We start from the raw sequence: 21,764 nt of genomic DNA, 5'->3' as shown, positions 1-21,764 counted from the left end.
CAATGGGGCATTCCTCAACATAATAAAGGCCATATATGAAAAACCTACAGCCAATATCATACTCAACGGGCAAAAACTGAAAGCTTTCCCACTAAGATCGGGAACACGACAAGGATGTCCGCTCTCACCGCTTCTTTTCAACATCGTATTGGAAGTCCTAGCCACAGCGGTCAGACAAGAGAAAGAGATAAAAGGCATCCAAATAGGAAAGGAGGAAGTAAAACTATCATTGTTTGCAGATGACATGATAGTGTACATAGAGAACCCTGTAGACTCTACCAAAAAACTCCTCAACCTAATAAGTGAATTTGGCAAAACAGCAGGATACAAAGTCAACATTCAGAAATCAAAGGCGTTTTTGTACACCAGCAATGCAATAGAAGAAGAAGAAATCAGGAAAAATATACCATTCGATATAGCACGAAAAAAGATAAAGTACCTAGGGATAAATTTAACCAAAGACACAAAAGACCTGTATGCAGAAAACTATACAACATTGAAAAAAGAAATTAAGGAAGACACAAATAAATGGAAGCATACACCGTGTACATGGATTGGAAGAATTAATATCCTTAAAATGTCCATACTACCCAAAGCAATTTATAGATTCAATGCAATCCCTATTAAGATACCAATGACGTATTTCACAGAAATAGAACAGACATTTCAAAAATTTATATGGAACCATAAACGACCTCGAATAGCCGCAGCAATTTTAAGAAAGAAACACAAAGTAGGAGGGATCACAATACCGGACATCAAACTCTACTACAAAGCCACTATACTCAAAACAATCTGGTACTGGCACAAGAACAGACCCATAGACCAGTGGAACAGAATAGAAAGCCCAGAAATAAGCCCAGGTCTCTATGGACATCTAATATTTGACAAAGGGGGCAGAAGCATAAAATGGGGCCATAACAGCCTCTTCAACAAATGGTGTTGGGAGAGCTGGATGGCTACATGCAAAAAATTGAAATTGGATCATCAGCTTACACCATACACAAAAATAAAGTCAAGATGGATAAAAGACTTAAATATAAGTCGCAACACCATCAAAGTCCTAGAGGAGCACATTGGCAGGAAACTCTCAGATATCCCACGCAGCAATTTTTTCACTGATATGTCTCCTAAAGCAAGGGACATAAAGGAAAGAAGAAACAAGTGGGACCTCATCAAAATAAGAAGCTTCTGCACGGCTAAAGAAAACATCAGCAAAATGAAAAGGGAGCCAACCCTATGGGAAAATATATTTGCTAATGATACATCAGATAGAGGTTTGATCTCCAAGATATACAAAGAACTCACTCGACTCCACTCCAAGAAGACAAACGATCCAATCCAAAAATGGGCAAAGGACCTGGGCAGATGCTTTTCTAAGGAGGAGATACAGAGGGCCCAGAGGCATTTGAAAGGATGCTCTGCATCACTAGCCATTAGAGAAATGCAGATCAAAACCACCATGAGGTACCACCTCACACCGGTCAGAATGGCCATCATAAACAGATCCACAAACAACAGGTGCTGGCGAGGCTGTGGAGAAAAGGGAACTCTAGTCCACTGTTGGTGGGAATGCAGACTGGTGCAGCCACTGCGGAAAGCAGTGTGGAATTTCCTCAGAAAGCTGAAAATGGAACTGCCTTTTGATCCAGCGATTCCCCTGCTGGGACTATACCCTGAGAACACCAAAACGCCAATACAAAAGAACCTATGCACCCCAATGTTCATAGCAGCACAATTTACAATAGCCAAGTGTTGGAAGCAACCTAAATGCCCATCAGTAGATGATTGGATCAAAAAATTATGGTACATATACACAATGGAATACTACGCAGCAGAAAGAAAAAAAGAAGTACTAAACTTCGCAACAGCATGGATGGAACTGGAGAGCATCATGCTAAGCAAAATAAGCCAGGGGGCGAAAGACAAATACCATATGATCTCACCTATAAGCGGAACCTAACCAACAATGCAAAGAAGCAAGGCAAATATGAACAGCAACACTGAAAGGAAAAGAAATCAACAGAGACAAGAGGGAAGGGGGGCAGGGAAAGGGAAGGGAAGGGGAAAGTCAAGGAACATATAGCAAGGACTCATGGACAAAACCAAAGGGGAAGAGCTGAGGGAGGGAAGGTGGGAGGGGGCAAGGGAAAGAGGGGGGGGAAGGCAGAGACAAATGTATTTAAAAAGTAAATAAATTAATTAAAAAAAAGAAGAAGAAAAAAAAATAAATAAAAGCTATAATGTAAAAAAAGTAAAAAAAAAATAAATAAATAACTGGTTATATGTGTGAGGTGAGGAAGGGGTAAGGAGGGAGCAGAGTCCAGAATAACTCTGAATACATAGGAGCTTTGGAAGCAAGGAGGAACAACAATAGAAAAGAAAGTTTTGGGGTTGGGATGATGTTCAGGTTTGGGATAAACATCCCATAGGCTTCAGGATGCTTATGAAACATTCAGATCAAGGAATCAGTTAAGCAGCTTGACAAAGGAGCAGGTAAGGGGTGGGGCAGAGTGATGAGAACAGTCCCTATACCTGAAATGATTCATCCCTACCTCTGTTTAAATCATTCCTACTTGAGAAAGTTACTGGGATGAGAGACTGAGGTGTGTATGTGGTATTGGGGATGGTTAACAAAGTAAGAACCATTTCCCTAGCATGCTGGGGTGTGAGATCTGGGAAAATAAAAAGTAGAATCAAAAAAACCACAAAGCAAAAATGCTTATACTTTTCTCCCAAAACAATACAGGGCATGGTGTCCCCATGCGCTACACTCTCGGTGTACAGACCTCAGGCTTGATAATGCACTGCAGGTTACATAAGACCTGTACCTTACTGTCTTTGTAGTTTTTAAAGAATCTAGAGAAGTCTAAAAATGCTTGTCATTTTTTCAGGCATCCTTCCCATTTATACAAGAAGTTAAGGAATTCTTTCAAAGAGGCCCTTTTAGATTTAGATTGGGGCTAGCTCAATGTAAGATATCTTCATTAACAGAGTAACTTGCTAGTTTTATCCAGAGAAGCCAAAGGGAGGGCAACAGAAGTAGTGAAGGAACAAAACAAACAAGAATGGACAGTGACTGCACATGTGTCTAAAACTAGTTAGTAGTCACGAGCCTATTCTGATCAGAAGAATCCTTCAGATGAAAGAATAAAATATTTTGGTTTGAGGTTCATTATAATTTAGAGTGGTTAATTTCCTCCTTAACTTTCAGTAGCTTGAAAGACAGAAATAATAAAGACAGAAATAATAAACATACCAATATAATAAAGGGTTTTATAAAATTTTTACAACTATTTTTTAATTGCTGAAATTTAAAGTATTTGTTTTTTCTAAAAAATTTTAAAATCTATTCTATAGAAAATTAAAATGGAATGTTTAAAAAACTAAAACATACCTTAGCTAAAAATGGCCATATTAGATGGATTTAGGCCTGGCTTTGTTTTCCAAACTAAAATGTAGAAAATGAAGATTCTTCTACACAACACTATCAAAATAATTTCTTAATGATTATAACTTTTCACTTATATGAAACATGCCCTTTGGGGCTTAATTGAGAGTAATAGGCTTTCAGTGTAGCTGTAGTGATGATTAATCAACTTACCTATCTGATATTTAGCTTTCAGATACTTATAATGACATGAAGAAACAGCAATAAGGTAGGAATTCAGGCTAAGTATTTGAAAATCAACAGCAAAGGCAAAATACTCACGATATGGCACTTCCAGAGGATGCCCTGTTACATCACACCATCCAATTGGGTGAATGTCAGGGCTGTCTGCGTCCATCCAATAGTCATATTTGTGGTCCCAGCCATCAAAATGAACCTGTTGAATAATTAGTACTTAATAATTAGTTTCAGTATCCCTGTATCAAAGTATTGGAAAACAGATCTCCAAAACTTTGAATGAAATTTTATTAGTCACATATTATAGCTGAAACAATATTTAAAATGCGCTATCCTTCTACTTTAGTTGCCAACGTCTGTTGTACCTTTTTTTCTAAGAATTTAAAGAAGTTGGTAAACAAACAAAATTGTTCAGAATTGATTAGAATTTGAAGAGATAAGACCAATCAATTCTCCCAACTGAGAAATGCTGTAAAGATATTCCCTGTCCTGGTAGCCACCACAAGAACCATGTCAGCATCATCAATGAAAGTCACCATTTGACATAAGTACAAGCCTTATACAGATAGGGAATGAATAAATTAGAATAAAAGGAAGCAATACAATTCAAAATCTTAAAAAATAACGGGAGAGTCATTGGAACAACAGAGATAAAGAGAGCAGACAAAATGTACTACTAAGGTAGATGAATAATAGTTATCTTAACAGCTATTAAGTATAAGCTTTCAGAAAACCTGAGGAAGAGGTACGACCCAGGACCAGCATCCTACTGGTTATCACTGTTTTGCATCTTACCTACAAAATACATACAACACACATGCAACACACATGGCACATATATACAAACAGGTCTGAGAATAATTAAAATAAAGTCCAATTTCTGAAATAAAAACCAAATACTTAGTTTTGAAACTTATTAAATTCCATGTTTGAGAAGCTTTATATTGAATAAGAATATTTATATGTGCAAAGAATAAAAATTATAATGTGTCATTATTTTATAACTATTCTCATAGTTTCTATCAATTAAATGGAGAATGTATCCTGTTCAATGCAAAAAATCTCAAAGCTTTTGGAAAACCATATTTTAAATAAAAAGAGAAAGATGCCTAGCATTATAATAAACCAACTAAAATATAAATTTATTTTTCAGGGCACAAGACTAGGAAAAAAAAAAAAGAAAGAAAAATTGTGTGTATTAAGTCCCAAATGAGTCCCACTATTTTTCTCAAGATCCCTCTTTCTAAGCAAGTTGTTCTCAATGTCATTCCCAGACCAACATCAGCATCACATGGGAATGTGGCAGAAATTCAGATTCTTGGGCTGCAACTCAATCCTGCTGAACCAGAATTCTAAAGGGTGGGGCCTAACAATCTGTGCGTTAACAAGTCTTACAGATGAACACGATCTATGCAAAAGTTTGAGGATGAATGATCTTAGAAATAACTTTCAAAAGAATATTTCTACCAGATTTAGGATTCTAGACATGACAGAGTGCCCTGTCATAGTAATAACTATAAAACTGGATGAAATACATGAAGTGACCGTTTTTAAACTTTATGCAATAAGCAGCACAGAATTGTCATCCCGAAGTACACCCAGCTGAGTCAGGACATCAGTGTGGAAACAATTTCCTGATGACAGCACAAGGAGGAGAAACACTAACAAAGCAGTTATATTGTGCTGAGGAGACAGAGATTGCTGGTCAGAGCTGATAAAGCAGCTGGAAAATGGAGGACAAAGTTATAGAGAAGATAGAGAAGAGTAGATAGACTTCTACTACCTAGAAGTCTATGGGGGTTATTCATAAGACCTAGGTCAAAGGCTGGACAATGCATGTGCAAGGTAAACCTTGGTGAAGCCAAGGAGATAGCAGTTGACACAGAGCCGCGAGTAAAACAAAGATAGTAGAGGTCACACTTCACTGGGAGAACAGAGAGACCAGAGTGTAAAGATTTCAATAATATCCTGAAAATTTGACTGGGAAACCAAAAAGGTGGTGCTTTTGGAGTAAGAACGATGCCACTATAAAAGCTACTTTAGACCAGCCCTAAAGGCTTTAAAAAGGCTAAAATTAAGCTTCAAGAAGATTTAGAAGAATCTCCAATAACTCACTGTCTGATAAAACAAACTCTCCCCTTTTTAATGGAAGACAAATACTCTCAACTGTGTATACTATGTCATTCATAATGTCCAATACAGAATAATTTATTAGGTATGCAAGTAAGCAGGTGAATGTGAGCCATGGTTAACTTTTAAAAATGCAGTCAAACCCATCAACTGTTGTACAGCTTGTAGGAGTTCAGCATGTGAACTTTACAAGCAGAACTTCAATTATCCATGTGTGAAAGTACAGACTCTGTCACTTTTAGATAGATCCTTGAGATATGACTTGAAATGACTGAGTGTAGTATCCTCGTGCAGCATCTAATTTGTTGGCTCTTCCCCACCTTTGAGCAGGGAAATATACAGAGACAGGTAGCATGAAAACAGAGAGAGACATGTACAAGTTGAACTGCATGCTGAGAGGCATCCACTGTCAAAATGTGATACATATTTAAAATTTTATAGTTTTTAAAGTTTTTAAAAAAATAAAATTTTATTTATGCAAAATAAAAGTTTAAAAGTTCTAATATTCTAAATACCATTCTTTATCTTATATTGTGATATATCCATTCAATGAAAGGTTTTCTTGGCCATGAAAATCATAAATCTTTATGAAAAACATATAAGGAGAAGGGTCAGCAACTCAACACAATTTTATCCAGTGAAAAGATTTAAAGAGGATATTGGATTTTGGCTTATTATTATACTATATTAAACAATATAATTACAAAAAATTTAAAGTGCAGTCAATAGAAAGAGACCCTGAGATGACCCAGATGTCATAATCAGCAGGCAATGACTTTAAAGTAGCTATTAAAATATGTTCAAGGACTTAAAAAGAAAAATGGTCTTAATGAGTGAACACATAGCGAATCTCAGCAGGAACATGGAAACTATGAAAGACAAACAAAGTGCTACAACTTAAAAGTAAAATGTCTGAAATAAAAAAAAAAAATTCTGGGTAGGCTCAACAACAGATTGAAGATGGCAGGGAAATGGGTCAGTGAACTTAAAAACAGATTCATAGAAATTATTAAGTGAAAGTGTACACAATAAAAATTTTTAAAATAAGCACAACCTCAGGAAGTTGTAAGCTAGTATCAACTGGTCTAATATACATGTATTTGGAGTCCAAAAGGAGGGGATAAAGGGAGAATGAAACAGGAATAGTGGTTAAAGAAATTCAATTTTTGTTATAATCAAAAACTTGTATTCTTCAAATTATCATTAATTAAAAAGGAAAAAAGCAAGCTACAGACATCTGTAAAGAATTTATCTAACACAATCTTGACCAAAAAACTCAATAAATTATGGGGAAAAGATTCATAGAGTCTTTGAAAACAGAAGATACATGAATGGTCAATAAGCAAATTATCAATAAGCAAATTCAATATCCTTTTGAGTTTGCAGCTCAATTATTTATATTTCAAAAGCAAGCAAGCACCCTCTAAGCACAAACAAGTCAGATCGCATGCTCTGTGTCAAGGAGTAAGACCTTTCTATTTCAGGTACCGAGCCTGCACTCCTACTGAGAATCCTACTGTAAAACTGAGTCTAAACTAAAAAGTGAAAAGACAACATCTTTAAAAAATATTTTTGAAAGCTGATAAAATGTTTTTATGTACTCTATTCAAAATTTTACCTTATTTTCATTAAGAAATGTTAAATTATCCTTTCCAAGGCTGAATGTAATCACTGACAATGAAAGCATGGAAATTAAAAATACTCTCTCTTAATCAACAATGAGATAGATGCTCCCCTCCCCGACAAAGGCAGTCTAAACTTGGAATATATAATGAAAATCTGTATCCAGATAATCTTTATGAAAGATATTTTCCTATCTTTGAATTTTCATATCTCTGGAGTGAAAATCTAATTTTAAGAATTCTAACCAGATGGTCAAATTAATGGAGGAGATTGGCATTTTAAGAATATCTACAGTCTTTTTTTAAAAGCAAAGAATCATTTTGAAAACCAAATCATCTCCAGCACTGTATTTCATAATATTTATATTTTTTTCACATATTTTGGTTTGAATAAAGCTGCATAAGCATATAGGTCCTTCTTACTCAGATTTTGATAAACTAGAAGACAAAGGTCAGACAGCTGAATCAACTACTCTCGCAAGTTCATACCCTCAAGAGGACAGTGATGCTTTGTGATAGTACTAACATCATATGCATGAGTGTTTAATGACTGGGAAAATAACTTGGACATTTAAGAACTAGATCAGCAAATAAAAGCCAAGGACACACTCCTTCCTTAGCATAAACCCAAAGCTGTCAATCCTTTAGACTGACTCCTTGCTTTGTTTGTCTTTTCATTTACTGCTCATTGCCCACACAGGAACTTTCCCTTGAGCTTTGCTACTTTGCCTCTTTGCCTCAGTCATTGTTGCTGCCTCCATGATTCTCAGCACTGTGGCTTACATAGTCAACCCTGAAAAACCACAGGGTGAATGAGATGCATGATGGTAATCATTGATCCTTGCTGTTCCTGTGGGCAGTTGGAAAATAAGCAGTTATCTATCTAGGAACACTGGAGCTAAATTTAATGCTCAATACCAACAATTTTATTAGCTTAAGTTATTATTAGATTTGTTTGCTCCTCTTATATAGTTTTTAAAATTTTAATTTCCATTTTAACAGGCTTATTGTATATATGTATTATACTGTCACAGGTCTCTAATCTATTTTAAAGGCTCATGGTAAAAGCATTATGAGCATATAAATGATGTTAACTTAGTTAGAGAGTTGACTGTACCTGAGCTCTTCTAGCTTTAAATGAATACATTTTCAGTTAACTAAACTTAGCCTTAAATTTTATTCTAAAAAGATGAACCAAGCCTTTATGTATTATCCCAATACCACTTACTCATAAACACTGGTGCTAATAAGACTACAGTAAATCTTACATTCTACGATGCAGGCTCTACTGTGGGATGGTGTGGTGGAGATGCAGGAATAGTGCCGGAGCCAGACATCTGTTCCACTGCAGGTCATGCCTTCACAAAACACCACCACAGTTCAAGTGCAAGTACCGGGTATAGCAGGGGGTTCATTTTTATTGTGTTTTTAACATTCCAGGCATAGATGTAAAATATATGTATTCTCGTTTAATGCCACAATATGTTGTTTTCATAGATGATAAAAGTAACTTTTTAAGAGGTTTGCCGAGATCATACAACCAGTAAATGTCAAAACCAGACTTAAGCTGAAAACAGTTTCCTGAGAAAGCCATACAAAAATATAGATTGTAAGGTTATCTGGGACTACTATACCTACAAATCTAATGTAACAGAGGTAAATCACATTTTTAAATATAAAGAGACATTTTCATAATGACAATAAAATAACATAATACAGGGCTGCAGTCCAGAACTACCTATACTTTTTCATATTAAAAATTAATTCCACACTGAGCCAATCTGTTTACATGTCTATCCAGGCAAGAATAGAGGAGGAAAGAACATAAAATAAAGAATTTATGTCAGAAGAGTTTATATACTTTTAAATTTTACTTTAATATGCTATCTCCATTTTACATATGAAAGTACAGAAATACATAAGGATTAAGAATGTGCAGCCATTTCCAAATCATCATGATTTGAAGACTGACACTTTCTTCCAGGTCATTAGTCGCTGGCCCCTTTTAGTGGTTTTGGAACTGACCTGGAGGCCCTCACGTTCTGTCCCATTGCTTCCACACCCGATCTTGGCAAATCATCTCCATTCCCTTTGCCCTGCTAACCTCCCCACAAACCCATCTGCTCTTTCAATGAATACAATTGTGTCTACCTTCCTTCTAGTCCACTCTTGTGGTAAGTATTTTAGGAAAAAATCTTTTAACCTCTAAATTGGAAAATTCGTAACATTCTCTATAGCGATTTTAAAATTCTTTTCACTTTTCAAGGTCACTGTCCAAATTAATCGTATTTTTTGAGCAATTTTTTCAAGACTTAGTAACTAAAATACCAGCCATAAACCAGCCATCCCCTGCTGCCAGAAGAACTCTAATTCATTGGCAGCGGTGGTGGGGGCAGGGTCAGAAATAATGCCTGGAAAGTGCATTTTTAAACACACATCCTAAGATTATTCTTTTGAAGGTGGTTTTTTGGGTAAAACTTTTGAAATGTTTCTTTAGAATACTGCCATGGCAATAAGGTCGTTTACTGAACTTGCCAACAAACTCGCAGTTTTATCTAAAGCAATCAAGAATAACCTAATTTTTTAAAAGTCATAGCTCTTTTTTAATTTTGAATGACAATGAGCCCAGGAGAAACCTGGTTGAAGGCTTAATGCAGAGGACATTTGACTCCAAATGTTTCCATTTGTGATAAATATGTCTGTCTGCATAAGTTTCCAATTCTCTGTTTCTGTAGTTATTGGTACAACAAATACAATTAGTTTTTCCCGTAAGATTCCCACAAGAAATATAAATTTCACATTTCTAACAGAATGCCCAGGGCTTTACTTCTTGTTAAGAAATCCTTAAATATTTCATCAGAATTAGACATAATCCAAGCAGTATCTGGGGCTCCACAGCCAAATGTCTGTGGGTAATATCTTAGGAAGAAAAACCTTCTTCATAAGCAGTGTGAGGACAAAAATCTCAAAATCAGTTTATAGTTATAACTAACATAAATATCTTCATAATCTCTGCTGTAAGATTTAGAGAATGTTAGACATAGAAGCGGCACATACTACACATTCATTATTAATATGAATGGTTATCTACCTGGCCGCTGCTCTTCCTCTCCCATTCAGAACACCAGCCCTTGCGGTGGACATTGTTTCAACATGTGCTCTCTATTTATCCTCACATTCTGAATTTCCACTTTGGATTCTTCATCAAGCCATCAAGGTTCTTCTACTAAATCATACATGATTTACACTCATTATTGACAAACCACCAGCTCTGAAGAACTTGAGCTTCTTACAGTAATCAAAGACAGGATTTCACATGAGACATGTGAAAAAGAAAAAAAAGGCTGATTGTATCTTGAGAGACCACATAGTGTATTGTCCAAATGGGACACTATTGAGAATAAGAGAGCACTATTAATGATTACACAATTCCAACAGGCATAATCCAGGACTATCCCAGGTAATCCAGGAGATATGATTACTAGTAGTAGTTTATGGGTGATTTCTGTGAATAAATAATTTCCAGAAAACTAATGGCAAAGGGAAAATATTACACAAATTCCATTATAATATGAAAAAAACCACACCAGTTAGCCCAAAGTTCCAAATTTTGACTTATAGAAGTATATTGTGCAGACATTATATAGAAACATTGAAAAACACAATAACAATATGATGTAGTGCATGAATAATGATTTATATAACTATGTAACATGTAACTACATGGGTGGTATCAGCAAAACAGAAATGTATATATAAACACATATATAGGTACACTTACAAACTGAATGCATCATTACCACTATTTCTAAAATTTATGAAGCTATGATTAGGTTATATATTTCTCCTATCCATTCTTATAATTAACCTTATTAGTACATCAATTTTATAAATAAAAAGTCCTAAATTAATCATATAATTGACTGAGAGCTTTTATCATGAATAAGTGTTGAATTCTGTCAATTTTTTTTTTCTGCATCTGTTGAACAATCATGTGTTTTTTCTTTTTTTTAGCCTGTTAATGTGATGAGTTACATTAATTGATTTTCAATTGTTAAACTAGAGTTGTATACCTTGGATAAGTCCTATTGGTCGTGGTGTGTAGTATTTTTATACATTGTTGGATTTGATGTGCTTATATTTTGTTGAGGATTTCTGCATGTATGTTCATGGCAGATATTGGTCTGTAATTTTCTTGTAATGTCTGTGTGATTTTGGTATTAGAGTTAATGATGGACTCATAGAATGAGCCAGAGTATTCCCTTTCCTTATGTCCTCTGAAAAAGACTGTAGAGAATTGGTATAATTTCTTTCTTAAATGTTTGGTAGAACTAATCAGTAAACTCATCTGGGCCTGGTACTTTCTGGTTTTGGAAGTAATTAACTGTTGACTCAATTATTTAATAGATATATAGGCCTATTCAAATTGTCTCTCTCTTCCTGCGTGAGTTTTGGCGGATTATGTGTCTCCCTACACCTCACTATCACATTAGTAAAGAGCTATTTACAGCAGTTCCTTTTACCCAGTAAATCATAGTGGATTTATCCAATTTGAAGGCACAGAGTTGTTTATATTATTCCTTTATTATCCTTTTAATGTCCATGGGTTCTATAATGATATCCCCTCTTCCATTTCTGATATTAGTAATTTTTCTCCTCTTTCTTTCTTAGACTGGTGAGAGGGTTATCAATTTTATTGATCTTTTCAAAGAAACAGGTTTTGGTGTCCTCGATTTCTACTGATATCCTGTTTTCAATTTCACTAACTTCTATTCTAATTTTTATTATTTTTTTCTTATGCTTACTATTTTGGATTTAATTTGCTTTTTTTTTTCTAGTCTCCTAAGGTATAAGCTTTGATTAACTGACTTTAGATCTTTTTTCCTAATACATGCATCCAAAGCTATAAATTTCCCTTTAAGTACTGCTTTTGCTGCATCCCACAATTTTGATAAGCTGTATTTTTATTTGCATTAGGTCCAAATATTTAAAAAATTTCTCTTTTGATTTCTTTTTTGAACCATGTGTTATTTATGTTATTTAGTATTCATGGATTTGGGGGTTTTCCAGTTATCTTTGTTTTTAATTTCTAGTTCAAGTGCATTGTGATCTGAGAGCACACACTGTATGATTTCTAGTCTTTTCAACTTTTTAAATGTGTTTAATGGCCCAGATTATGATCTCATAATGGTGAATGTTCCATGTAAGTTTGAGAAGACTGTGTATTCTGCTGTTGTTGGATGAAATCCAGCTGATTGATGGTTTAGTTGAGTTCAACCATACCCTTGCTGATTTTCTGTCAGATCTATCCATTTTTAGAGGGAGGTGTTGAGATCTCCAATTATCACAGTGATTAATCTATTTATTCTTGCAGTTCTATCACTTTTTGTCTCACGTATTTTGATGCTTTGTTGATAGATGCATACAAATTAGAAATTATCAGCTCTGTTTGTAATTAATATAGGTAAGCTATTCTGATTTCTTTTGATTAGTGTTAGCATAGTCCATATACTTATTTTTGATCCTTAAATGCATTTATATTTAAAATAGGTTTCTTGTAGGCAACATATAGTTGGGTAATGTTTTATGATACAGGTTTAGTCTCTGTCTTTTAATTGTGCATTTAGACCACTGACATCCAAAGTGATTATTGAAATAATTGGATTGATAGCTACCATATTCATTATTATTTTCTATTTTCTGTCCTTTTTTTTCTCTGTGCCTCTTTTAGTCTCCCGCTTTTTTTATACTTTTGTGGTTTTAAATGAGTACTTTATATGATTCCATTTTCTTTTCTTTCTTAGCATATGAATTATACTTTTGTTTTTTACTTTATTTTACTGATTTAACTAGAATTTACAACATACACTTAAAACTAATCCAAGTCCACTTTCAAATAATACTATACCACTTCATGGGTAATATGAGTACCTTATAATAAGAAAATAATATTGATCTCTTCCTCTTGTCTCTGGTATCATTGCTGCCACTCATTTAATTTTTATATAAGCATATCTAAATATACAAAATATATTACATTATTGCTGTTATTCTGAACAAACTATAATTTGTTAGAGCAATTAAAAATAAGAAAAAATACAAGTTTTTATTTCATTTTCACTTATTCCATCTTCAATGTTCTTCCTTTATGTAAAGTTCTAATTATAGCATTTACTTTCTCTCTGAAAAATTTAATATTTCTTGCTAAGTCTACTGGCAACAAATTCTTTCAATTTCTGTTTGTCTGAGTAAGTCTTCATTTCTCTTTTATTTATAAGGACAGTTTTGCATGCTACAGAATTCCAGGTCGGTGGTCTTATTCTCTTAACTCTGTAATTACTTCACTCCACTCTTCTTGTTTGTATAATATCTGAAGAGAAGTTGTATATAATTCTTATCTTGGCTCCTCTACTATAAGGTGGTTCCCCACCCCATGGCCCGGGTTTCTTTCCAGACTTTTCCTTATCTTTGATTGTCTGCAGTTTGAAAATGACATGCCTAGTTGTATTTTTTTCTCATTTGTTTGTTTTTTAATTTATCCTGCTTGATGTTCTCTGTGCTTCCTGGATCTATGAAATGGTAATCAACATTAATTTAGGGAAATACTCAGTCCTTACTGTTTCAAATAGAGCTTCTGTTCCTTGCCCTCTTCTCCTTCTGGTATTTACATTATGCACATGTTATACCTTTTATAGTCATTCCGCTGTCCATGGGTATTCTATTTTTTTCCCTGTCTTTGCTCTCTTCATTTTTTTGTTTTTGGAGGTTTCTATTGCAATATCCTCTACCTCAGAGATTCTGTCCTCAGCAATATCAAGTCTACTAATAAGCTCATCAAAACCATTCTTCATTGCTGTTACCTTGTTTGTTTAATCTTTAGCATTTCTTTTTGGTTCTTTCTTAGGATTTCCTCTCTCTGCTTTTCTTTGCCATTTTTTCTTGCATGCTATATCCATTAGGATCCTTAGCATATTAGCCATAACTATTCTAAATTTCTAATCTGATACTTCTAACATTTCTGCCATGTCTGGTTCTTATGCTTGTTTTGTCTCTTCAAAAGTGTTTTCTGCCCTTTCGTATGCATTATAACTTTTCTTCTTGATAGCCAGCTATGATGTACTGGGTAAAAGGTTACAAGGAGCTGCTATAAAAGCCCTTTACTAATGTGGTAGTGAGGTGTAGGGGAGGGGACACAGTCTGTAGTCTAGTGATTGTGTCTCTGTCTTTAGTGAGCCTGGGCCTCTGAACTGAATTTCACAAACGTTATCTCCTCCCTTGAGATGGCTAGAGGTGGCTAGAGTTAGGTATTTCCCTTTCCTCAAGTCAGTCAGGCTCTGATAAAACCCCCAGACTGGTGTGCTGTTTCCTCCTGACAGTGAATTTGTTAAGAAGAAGGCAGTGCTCTAGTATGTTTCAAAATAGTTTCTTTTCCCTTCTTCTTGCCAGATATATGAGAGGATTTTCCCTGATATTTGCTGTTGTTGAGCTCACTTTGGGATCTAAGAAGAGATGTCAATTTTTCAGTCTGTTCAGCTTTTTACTTGTTAGGAAAAGAATGTCAACTTCCAAGCTCCTTCCATGTTGAACTGGAAACTAAAAGTCTCTTCTAATTTTTTGTTACCAGAACTGGATAATATCTGGAGCACAGAATGCTATTTGTTGGACAAATGAATAAGCAAATTAATGAACTCAAATATGCCCATTCAAATTAAGTGAACATTATCAAACAAATATATCTACCCATTTAAGTTTAACCAAAACCTACCGATTTACCCACTTATTGTACAAATTTATCTTATGAACTACCAACTTTTTTTCCTTCCAAGTATTATGATATGGAAACATGTGAAAATCCCTGTAATTCTTTTTTTAAATCTATGCATTTTTTTGTGTGTGAATATTAATGCTGCAAAGAGGGGACAGAAGCTCACAAACACTCTACATAGTTTCACAAAGTGCACTGAAGGAAAAGAGTGACTAAGGACCAATAGCGTCCTAGGGTTTGGGTGGATGCATTCCTGGGGGAGAGGCTTTTGATTCCTGCTCGAGGGGGGTCTCATTCCTGGATGAGGCATGCCTATTGGTGTCCCTCACGCAGCGGGAAGCCCAATGGATGGTCTCATACCAGTGGAAGAGCCTAATGCCTGGAGGAGGGGTTGCTGGGCCCCCAGGTGTGAGCAGAGTCCCCTGACTTGGTGGGTTCTAAGTTGGGGCTCCAGCAGTGCTGACAGTGGCCACTACAGTGGCAGCTCTGACAGTACCTCATCCCTGTGGAGTCATGACCTGCTGGGAAGATCCCCCTAACCCTTGGACTAAGTCTGCTAATCCCGCAGGAGCCCGTAGAACTGGAACATCAGCTGGTACTCTTCTGCCCAAGGCCTGCCAACCTCAGGGCCTCCTGCAGCTCTCACAAATGCGACACAAGCAATGCCAGTATTTTTGGGGGGATGACCCTCCTCAGTCATGAAAACTAAGTTCTCACCATACAGCAACACTAGACCCAAACCCTAGTCTCTTCATGCTCTGGCTGCTTCACATTCTTTGGCTTGATCTTCCTGAACTCATCACAATCACAGAGGATCAAGTTATTATGCCTGTCAAAAGCCTTGAAAGTGCCAATGAAGATCTGACCAGGGAGGATCTAGGGCAGGTTCAAATCTTACAGTTGAGCATCTCAAGATGCTCAGGGAGGCTGTACTCCTACCTTTGACCTGGACTTCTACCTTAGTACATGCTGTTACATAGTCCTTCTCAAATGTAAATGGTCCATTTCTTGGCCTCTAGGCTTCGCCTCTCCCTTCTAGGTGCCATTCCAGGCAGGCACCAAATGTATGAGTCCAGCTGCCCCTGCACAAACCCCTGGCCTCATCGCGTTCCGCGCTCCAATGCAGCACTGCAGGAAGGGAGCGCCACAAGGTGGAGGCTCAGCAAAAACCTGAACTTCTCTTAAACCATTCTTTTTCTTTTAGAATGTAAAAGTCGACATATGTTCCTCTTGATTATAATAACTAATGTGTTGTGAGTAAATAAAAATATTGATATAACTAAAATTGAGATCTATCTGTACTGAGAAGATGAATGAGGTGTAGAATGTGTATATGGGGAAGGGGCTGTGGGAGCAAAAAGAGCTCAATACACGTAGTGAGAATCCCACAGAGAAGTCAAGAAGTTGAACAAGTCCATGTTTATATTCACAGGGATAAATGCAATAGCAATTAACTAAAATAAATGAAAGCAGTTGCCTCTACAGAAGAGAAATCTGGTAGAGGAGGTCTTAGGATAAGTGTCCTAAAACAAAACTTTTTCACTTTGTATTCAATAAAAGTATAACTTTGATAAAAATAAGGAACACTGGAAAAAGAGCAGGGTTTTGATTCCATTTTATTTTTCTTCAAAGGCGAATATAATGGATTCTATACTGATCATATTAAGTTTGAAGTGACTCAAGTGAAAATATCTCACAGACAAATGAAAATAAGTTCCTGGATCTTGGCTGAGAAAGATAAGGCACAGACTTAGGAGTCATAAACACAGAGGTAGCAAGTGAAGCTGTGGGAATACATGTACTGATAAAGAAACAAAGTGAGAAATGGATAGAAAAATAAGTAGTGTTAGGTAGAATATTCTCCTCTACTTTCCTCTAGATCCACATTGTGCCAAGGTAACTGACCTCCATGGGTGGCATCAACGGCCTTTGCCCTCAGGTTTATGGATGAGTATTGGCCAATGAGAAGCATCAGCAGAGTTAGAGAAGACAGGTGGAAAGTGAGGTGGGGTGCTCATTTCCAGGTCTCTTTCCTGCCAGAGAGCAGGTTGGCAGTGGCTATTTGGCAGTTCCCTACCTAAGGCCATGCCCCTGCCCTGGAGCCTCTCCTGTAGCTCGCATTCTCTCCAGGTGCCCAGTCCCACTCCTCACTGGTTTCTCCCAACCCTGCCCAAGATGCCATAAATAGTCCTCTCCTAAGGTGTGTACAAAGTGCCACCTTTTTCCAGCAGGACCCAGACTGATATATGTTTACCAATTAAGCCTGAAGAACTTTAATACAAAGTTGGCAGAGGAATAAGAAGCAATAGAGAACCCTTAAGACAACAAAATAGAGAATCAAGACAGAATGGTAAAGAAGCCAAGGGAGGGTTCTTTCAATGTGGGAGATGCGGACCCAGAAAAGACACAAGGGGAGCTTAAAAGGTCCATAATTAACCACAGCAACTGTGGCAAGGTGAAAGAATCTTGACTGGCTCATTATGAAGAGTAAATAGGTGGCAAGAAGGGAAACAAATGTATAACACACTTTTAATAATTCTGGTAGCAATGGGAAGAATAGTAGTGGAGCTTCCTCAGGAAGGACATGGTTAAGAGTGCAGAAACTTCATAACAGATTAATGGGAAGATTGCAGAGAACGACTGAGGATGGGAGTAAAGAAATATGGTAGAAATGGGATAACAAGTAAAACCATCTCAGAAATGAGAAGCTGCAACTTTCTCTGAGGCATGGAAGACAAATTCAGTGTGGCAAAGTGGGAGGAATGAGAAGTTGAGGGATTAACACAAGGTGGGTTCTAATTTCTCAGGCAAATGAGAGGCAAGGCTATCCGCTGAAATAGAGGGTGATATAAGATCAGAAAGGCTACCTGGGAGAGCAAGTTATAAATTGGCAGAAGCATTATTGTTTCAGCTGATTTTTTTATCTTATAGTGGCTAAAGATCTGAAGAATGGAAAAGATCATATAGACACTGCACTTAGGAAGTTACAAGTCCTCACAGGCGTGTTACCTAAGGGATGCACTTTCAGTGTACTCTGGACAGAGCGCCCCAAGGGAGACCTGGAGAGTTGGTAAGGGTAGGGTGGGGGGCACTGAGGTCTAGGTGAAGCTGCAGTGCAAGAAGTAATAGGGAAAGCTAAATAGATAGAAAGCTCTGTTGAGAAACTGTGCATAATTCAAGAGGAAATCTTAAATAGAGAACTGTTATTTGTGATGCCATGGGCCAAAATGAAGTGATGGGGTCATGGGGGCAGGAAATGGATGATGCTCAAGATCTTGGCATCAATAGTCTTTGGCTTCTCTGCTCCAACCTGGGTTACCAATGACATGGGTGAAAACAGAGTCCATTTAGAAAATTTACACTACCATCTATTCATACTCAGAGTAAATGCTTATCAGATGTAGATGCTTATTTTTAGCAAACGATACTTAGCATTGTTTATAAGGGTTTTTTTAGTGTCTTTGAAAAAACATCTCATATTTCACTCCAACATTACTCAATTCAAATGCTTTTATCTAAAAAGTCAAATTATGAGGGGAAGATGACAGCCAAGTAGGTGGAAGCTGAGCCCACTTGCTTGTACCCCCAGCACAGATTTTTGGCTGATCTTCCGACAAGTGACCTGAACAACCAATGGAATCTCAGATGAAATGAATTTTTTGAAGTCAAGAAATACAGAGAATGCTTTGCACCATCCAGTAAGAGATTTTGTAAGTTAAGAGGGAAATGCCCTGTGTGAGCTGCCTGCAGCAGAGGAGAGATCAGACAGAAAATGCAGCTTAGTGGCTCCCTCCTCTCTGGGGGCGGGGTCAGGGGCTGGTCCCACTTAGTGAAACCAACAACCCTAATCAAGAGAGACTTGGAAGGATACACAACGTCTGGGAGACTTAGGCTACTCACATACACACACAGCAAGCAGCACGTCCATAGCTGCAGCACCAACCAGGAGAGTTCCAGAAAGAAACTCTATCTCCTAAAACTGCTGGAGGCACTGGGAGGCTGTGGACACCCCTGACAGAGAGATTTTGTGCTTTTTGGGGAGGTGGAGTGCGTGGAGAACCAGCCCAGGGCTCAGTGCGGCAGCGTGGGTGCCACATAGAGAATCTTTTAAAAGTGAACTGAAGCCAAGACTGCGCAGGGACCCTGTGCTCACAAGTGCGTGCTCAACGGCTCTGCTAACAAAGAAACCAGAGTGAAAGTGCCCTTTGTTCCCACTGAGTCCAGCTGTGCAGCAAGAACAGTGAGTGGCACGATGAAGGTATTGTGGAGCCTGACCCAGCATGGCTGGCGAACAAGGGGCTGTGTGCAGAGTGGAGACTTCAGGTCTGAGTCTCCTGTGAGAGCAGCTGGCTGGGGACTAGAAGGCCAGGAGCTGAATGCCTGGGATTTCTTGTAGCCAGGCAGGTCCCCTCATGGGCAGGCATGCCCAAACCCTATCTGTAGGACTGCAGGCTCTGCAGGTCAATGAGGCCAGGTTGAGTAGCCCCCTGCTGAGTGCATAAATGCAGGGCAAAAAAAGACAAGTTCTGAAAGGGCCCTTTCGGAACTTCTGTCATACACAACAAACTATGCTGGTTCCTCGGGCCCTGATCCACTGAAAACAGTGCAGAGATTAAAAGTAGGTGCAACAAGAGGTGTTCAGGGTCCTGCCCAGCTTCAACTCTTATACAGAGCTGCCATCAGCACCAAGGAGGAAAGAGCTGAACCGTTTACACAGATTGGCCCCTCACAGGAAAGGGATAGTTAATTCATCAGAAAGTATACATTAGCCCTGACTGGTGTGGCTCAGTGGACTGAGTGCCAGCCTGCAAACCAAAGGGTTGCCGGTTCAACTCCTGGTCAGGGCACATACCTGGGTTGTGGACCAGTTCCCTAGTGGGGGGCATGCAAGAGGCAACCACACATTGATGTTTTTCTCCCTCTCTTTCTCCCTCCCTTCTCTCCCTAAAAGTAAATAAAATCTTTTTTAAAAAAGTATACATTATTGTAAATAATCTGGAACAAGCCAAGACATGTGGTAGGGTACAGGAGGGTGGGGAAACACTCCCACCATCCTGAAGACTGAACAGCGTCCCCTGGAGGTGACCCAGGGATTCCACCTTCCCAACTGCATCAGAGGCCCCCTCAGGAGGCAGATGGAGGTGATGCTGGAACTAGATGGAAGTGCTCTCAGAACTAGATGAACCACTCCTGGGCCTCATGTAGAAGGAGAGCCAGCAGGGCAGAACAGTAAGAACCAGCCAAGCCTGAAGAAGACAGCCACAGACTGTGGATCACTTGTAGCTCCGAACAGGCTGCCTACGGCTAGACTGGGACACCATCTGACATCACCAAGGGCTGATCCAGAAAGAAAATACAGTGGCAAACCCTGGACTCTGCTGAAATGAATTCCATCACAGTCTTCTTTACGGTTTGCATTATTTCTTCTCCAGCATAGTTTTTAACATTTTTTCTTTGTCTTCAATTTTGTTCATATTATTTCACTATTCTTTATTTTAGTTTATTTCAGATCTCATATTTTACTCCTCCTTCCTCTTACATCATTTTGCCTTCCTCCTTCCTCCTCTTATTTTTGTTTTAAATTTTATTTTTTCCCTTTCTACGCCTTTTTTCTATTCTGCATTTTTACTACTTCTCCTGCCTCCAGCCTCTCAAAACCATTTTTCTTGTCATTAGTCATCTCACATTCTTTTCCCCTTTTTTATAATATCCTTATTCTCGCTCCACCTTTATTATTCTTTGCTCATTGGTGGTTGATATGATGGTTGTTGTTGCATTTCAATTTTATTCCTAGATGTTCACTATTATTGTATTTCAAATCTCAAATTTTACTGTTCCTTTCTCCTACTCCATTTTGTCTTCCTCCTGTTATTTTTTTTCTCATTTTAAATTTTATTTTTTCCCTTCCTTAGCCTGGTTTTCATGCCTAACTTTTATTATTTCTTCTCCCTCTATCCTCTCAAAATCACTTTTCTTTCTTTTTGACATCTCACAATCTTTTCTTTCTTTTTTCCTTCTTATTCCCTCTCCACCTTTATTAATCATTGCTCATTTGTCATTGACATTGTTGTGGTGGATGTTTTTCTTCAAATTTGTTCCTACTTTTTCACTTTAAAAAATATTTTTAGACCTCATATTACACTCTTCCCTTTTTTATTCCATTTTGCCTTCTTCCCTCCCGTTTTTATTTATGTTTTAAATTTCCTTTCTGTCTTTGCCTTATTTCTATTCCCTGCTGTTATTATTTATCCTCCCTCAAGTTTCTCAAAATCATTTTTCTTTCCATTAATTTTCATATTGATTTTTCCTTTCCTATATTGATTTTTCATATTGATTTTTCCTTTCCTATAGTAGTCTTAATCTCTTTCCACCTTTATTAATACTTGTCATTTGTTGTTCATAGTGTGGTTGTGGTTGGGGGTTATTTTGGTGGGTGTGGGTTTTGTTTCCTGGGTTTTTTTTTGTTTTTGCTTTTGTTTTTGTACTGGTAGCACCTGAATAACAGCATATATGACATGGTGGGCAGTGTAACTCTCAGTCAGCCAGCTGGAGGGAAGAACCCACCAAAGGATGACCCAACAACAACCCAAACCCAATTATAACAAGAGGGCCCACATAA

The 21,764-nt window shown here is 37.4% G+C and overlaps 1 protein-coding gene and 1 pseudogene across 2 annotated transcripts in view; both read right to left on the bottom strand.

The window, feature by feature from the left end:
- Positions 1 to 21,764, bottom strand: part of L3MBTL4 (L3MBTL histone methyl-lysine binding protein 4) — a 338,998-nt gene that overhangs the window by 186,712 nt on the left and 130,522 nt on the right. For both annotated transcript variants that reach the window (XM_054587391.1, XM_054587390.1), the window contains exon 11: positions 3,713 to 3,827. In XM_054587391.1, the coding sequence (XP_054443366.1) occupies positions 3,713 to 3,827 (115 nt within the window). The remainder of the gene's footprint in view (positions 1 to 3,712; positions 3,828 to 21,764) is intronic.
- Positions 15,376 to 16,249, bottom strand: LOC129081702 (small nuclear ribonucleoprotein-associated protein N-like; annotated as a pseudogene).

This window comes from Pteronotus mesoamericanus, unplaced genomic scaffold (assembly GCF_021234165.1).
Source record: "Pteronotus mesoamericanus isolate MK-2021 breed Mesoamerican mustached bat unplaced genomic scaffold, CSHL_Meso_final scaffold_118, whole genome shotgun sequence".
NCBI lineage: Eukaryota > Metazoa > Chordata > Mammalia > Chiroptera > Mormoopidae > Pteronotus > Pteronotus mesoamericanus.
This window is presented reverse-complemented; position numbering and strand designations above follow the sequence as displayed.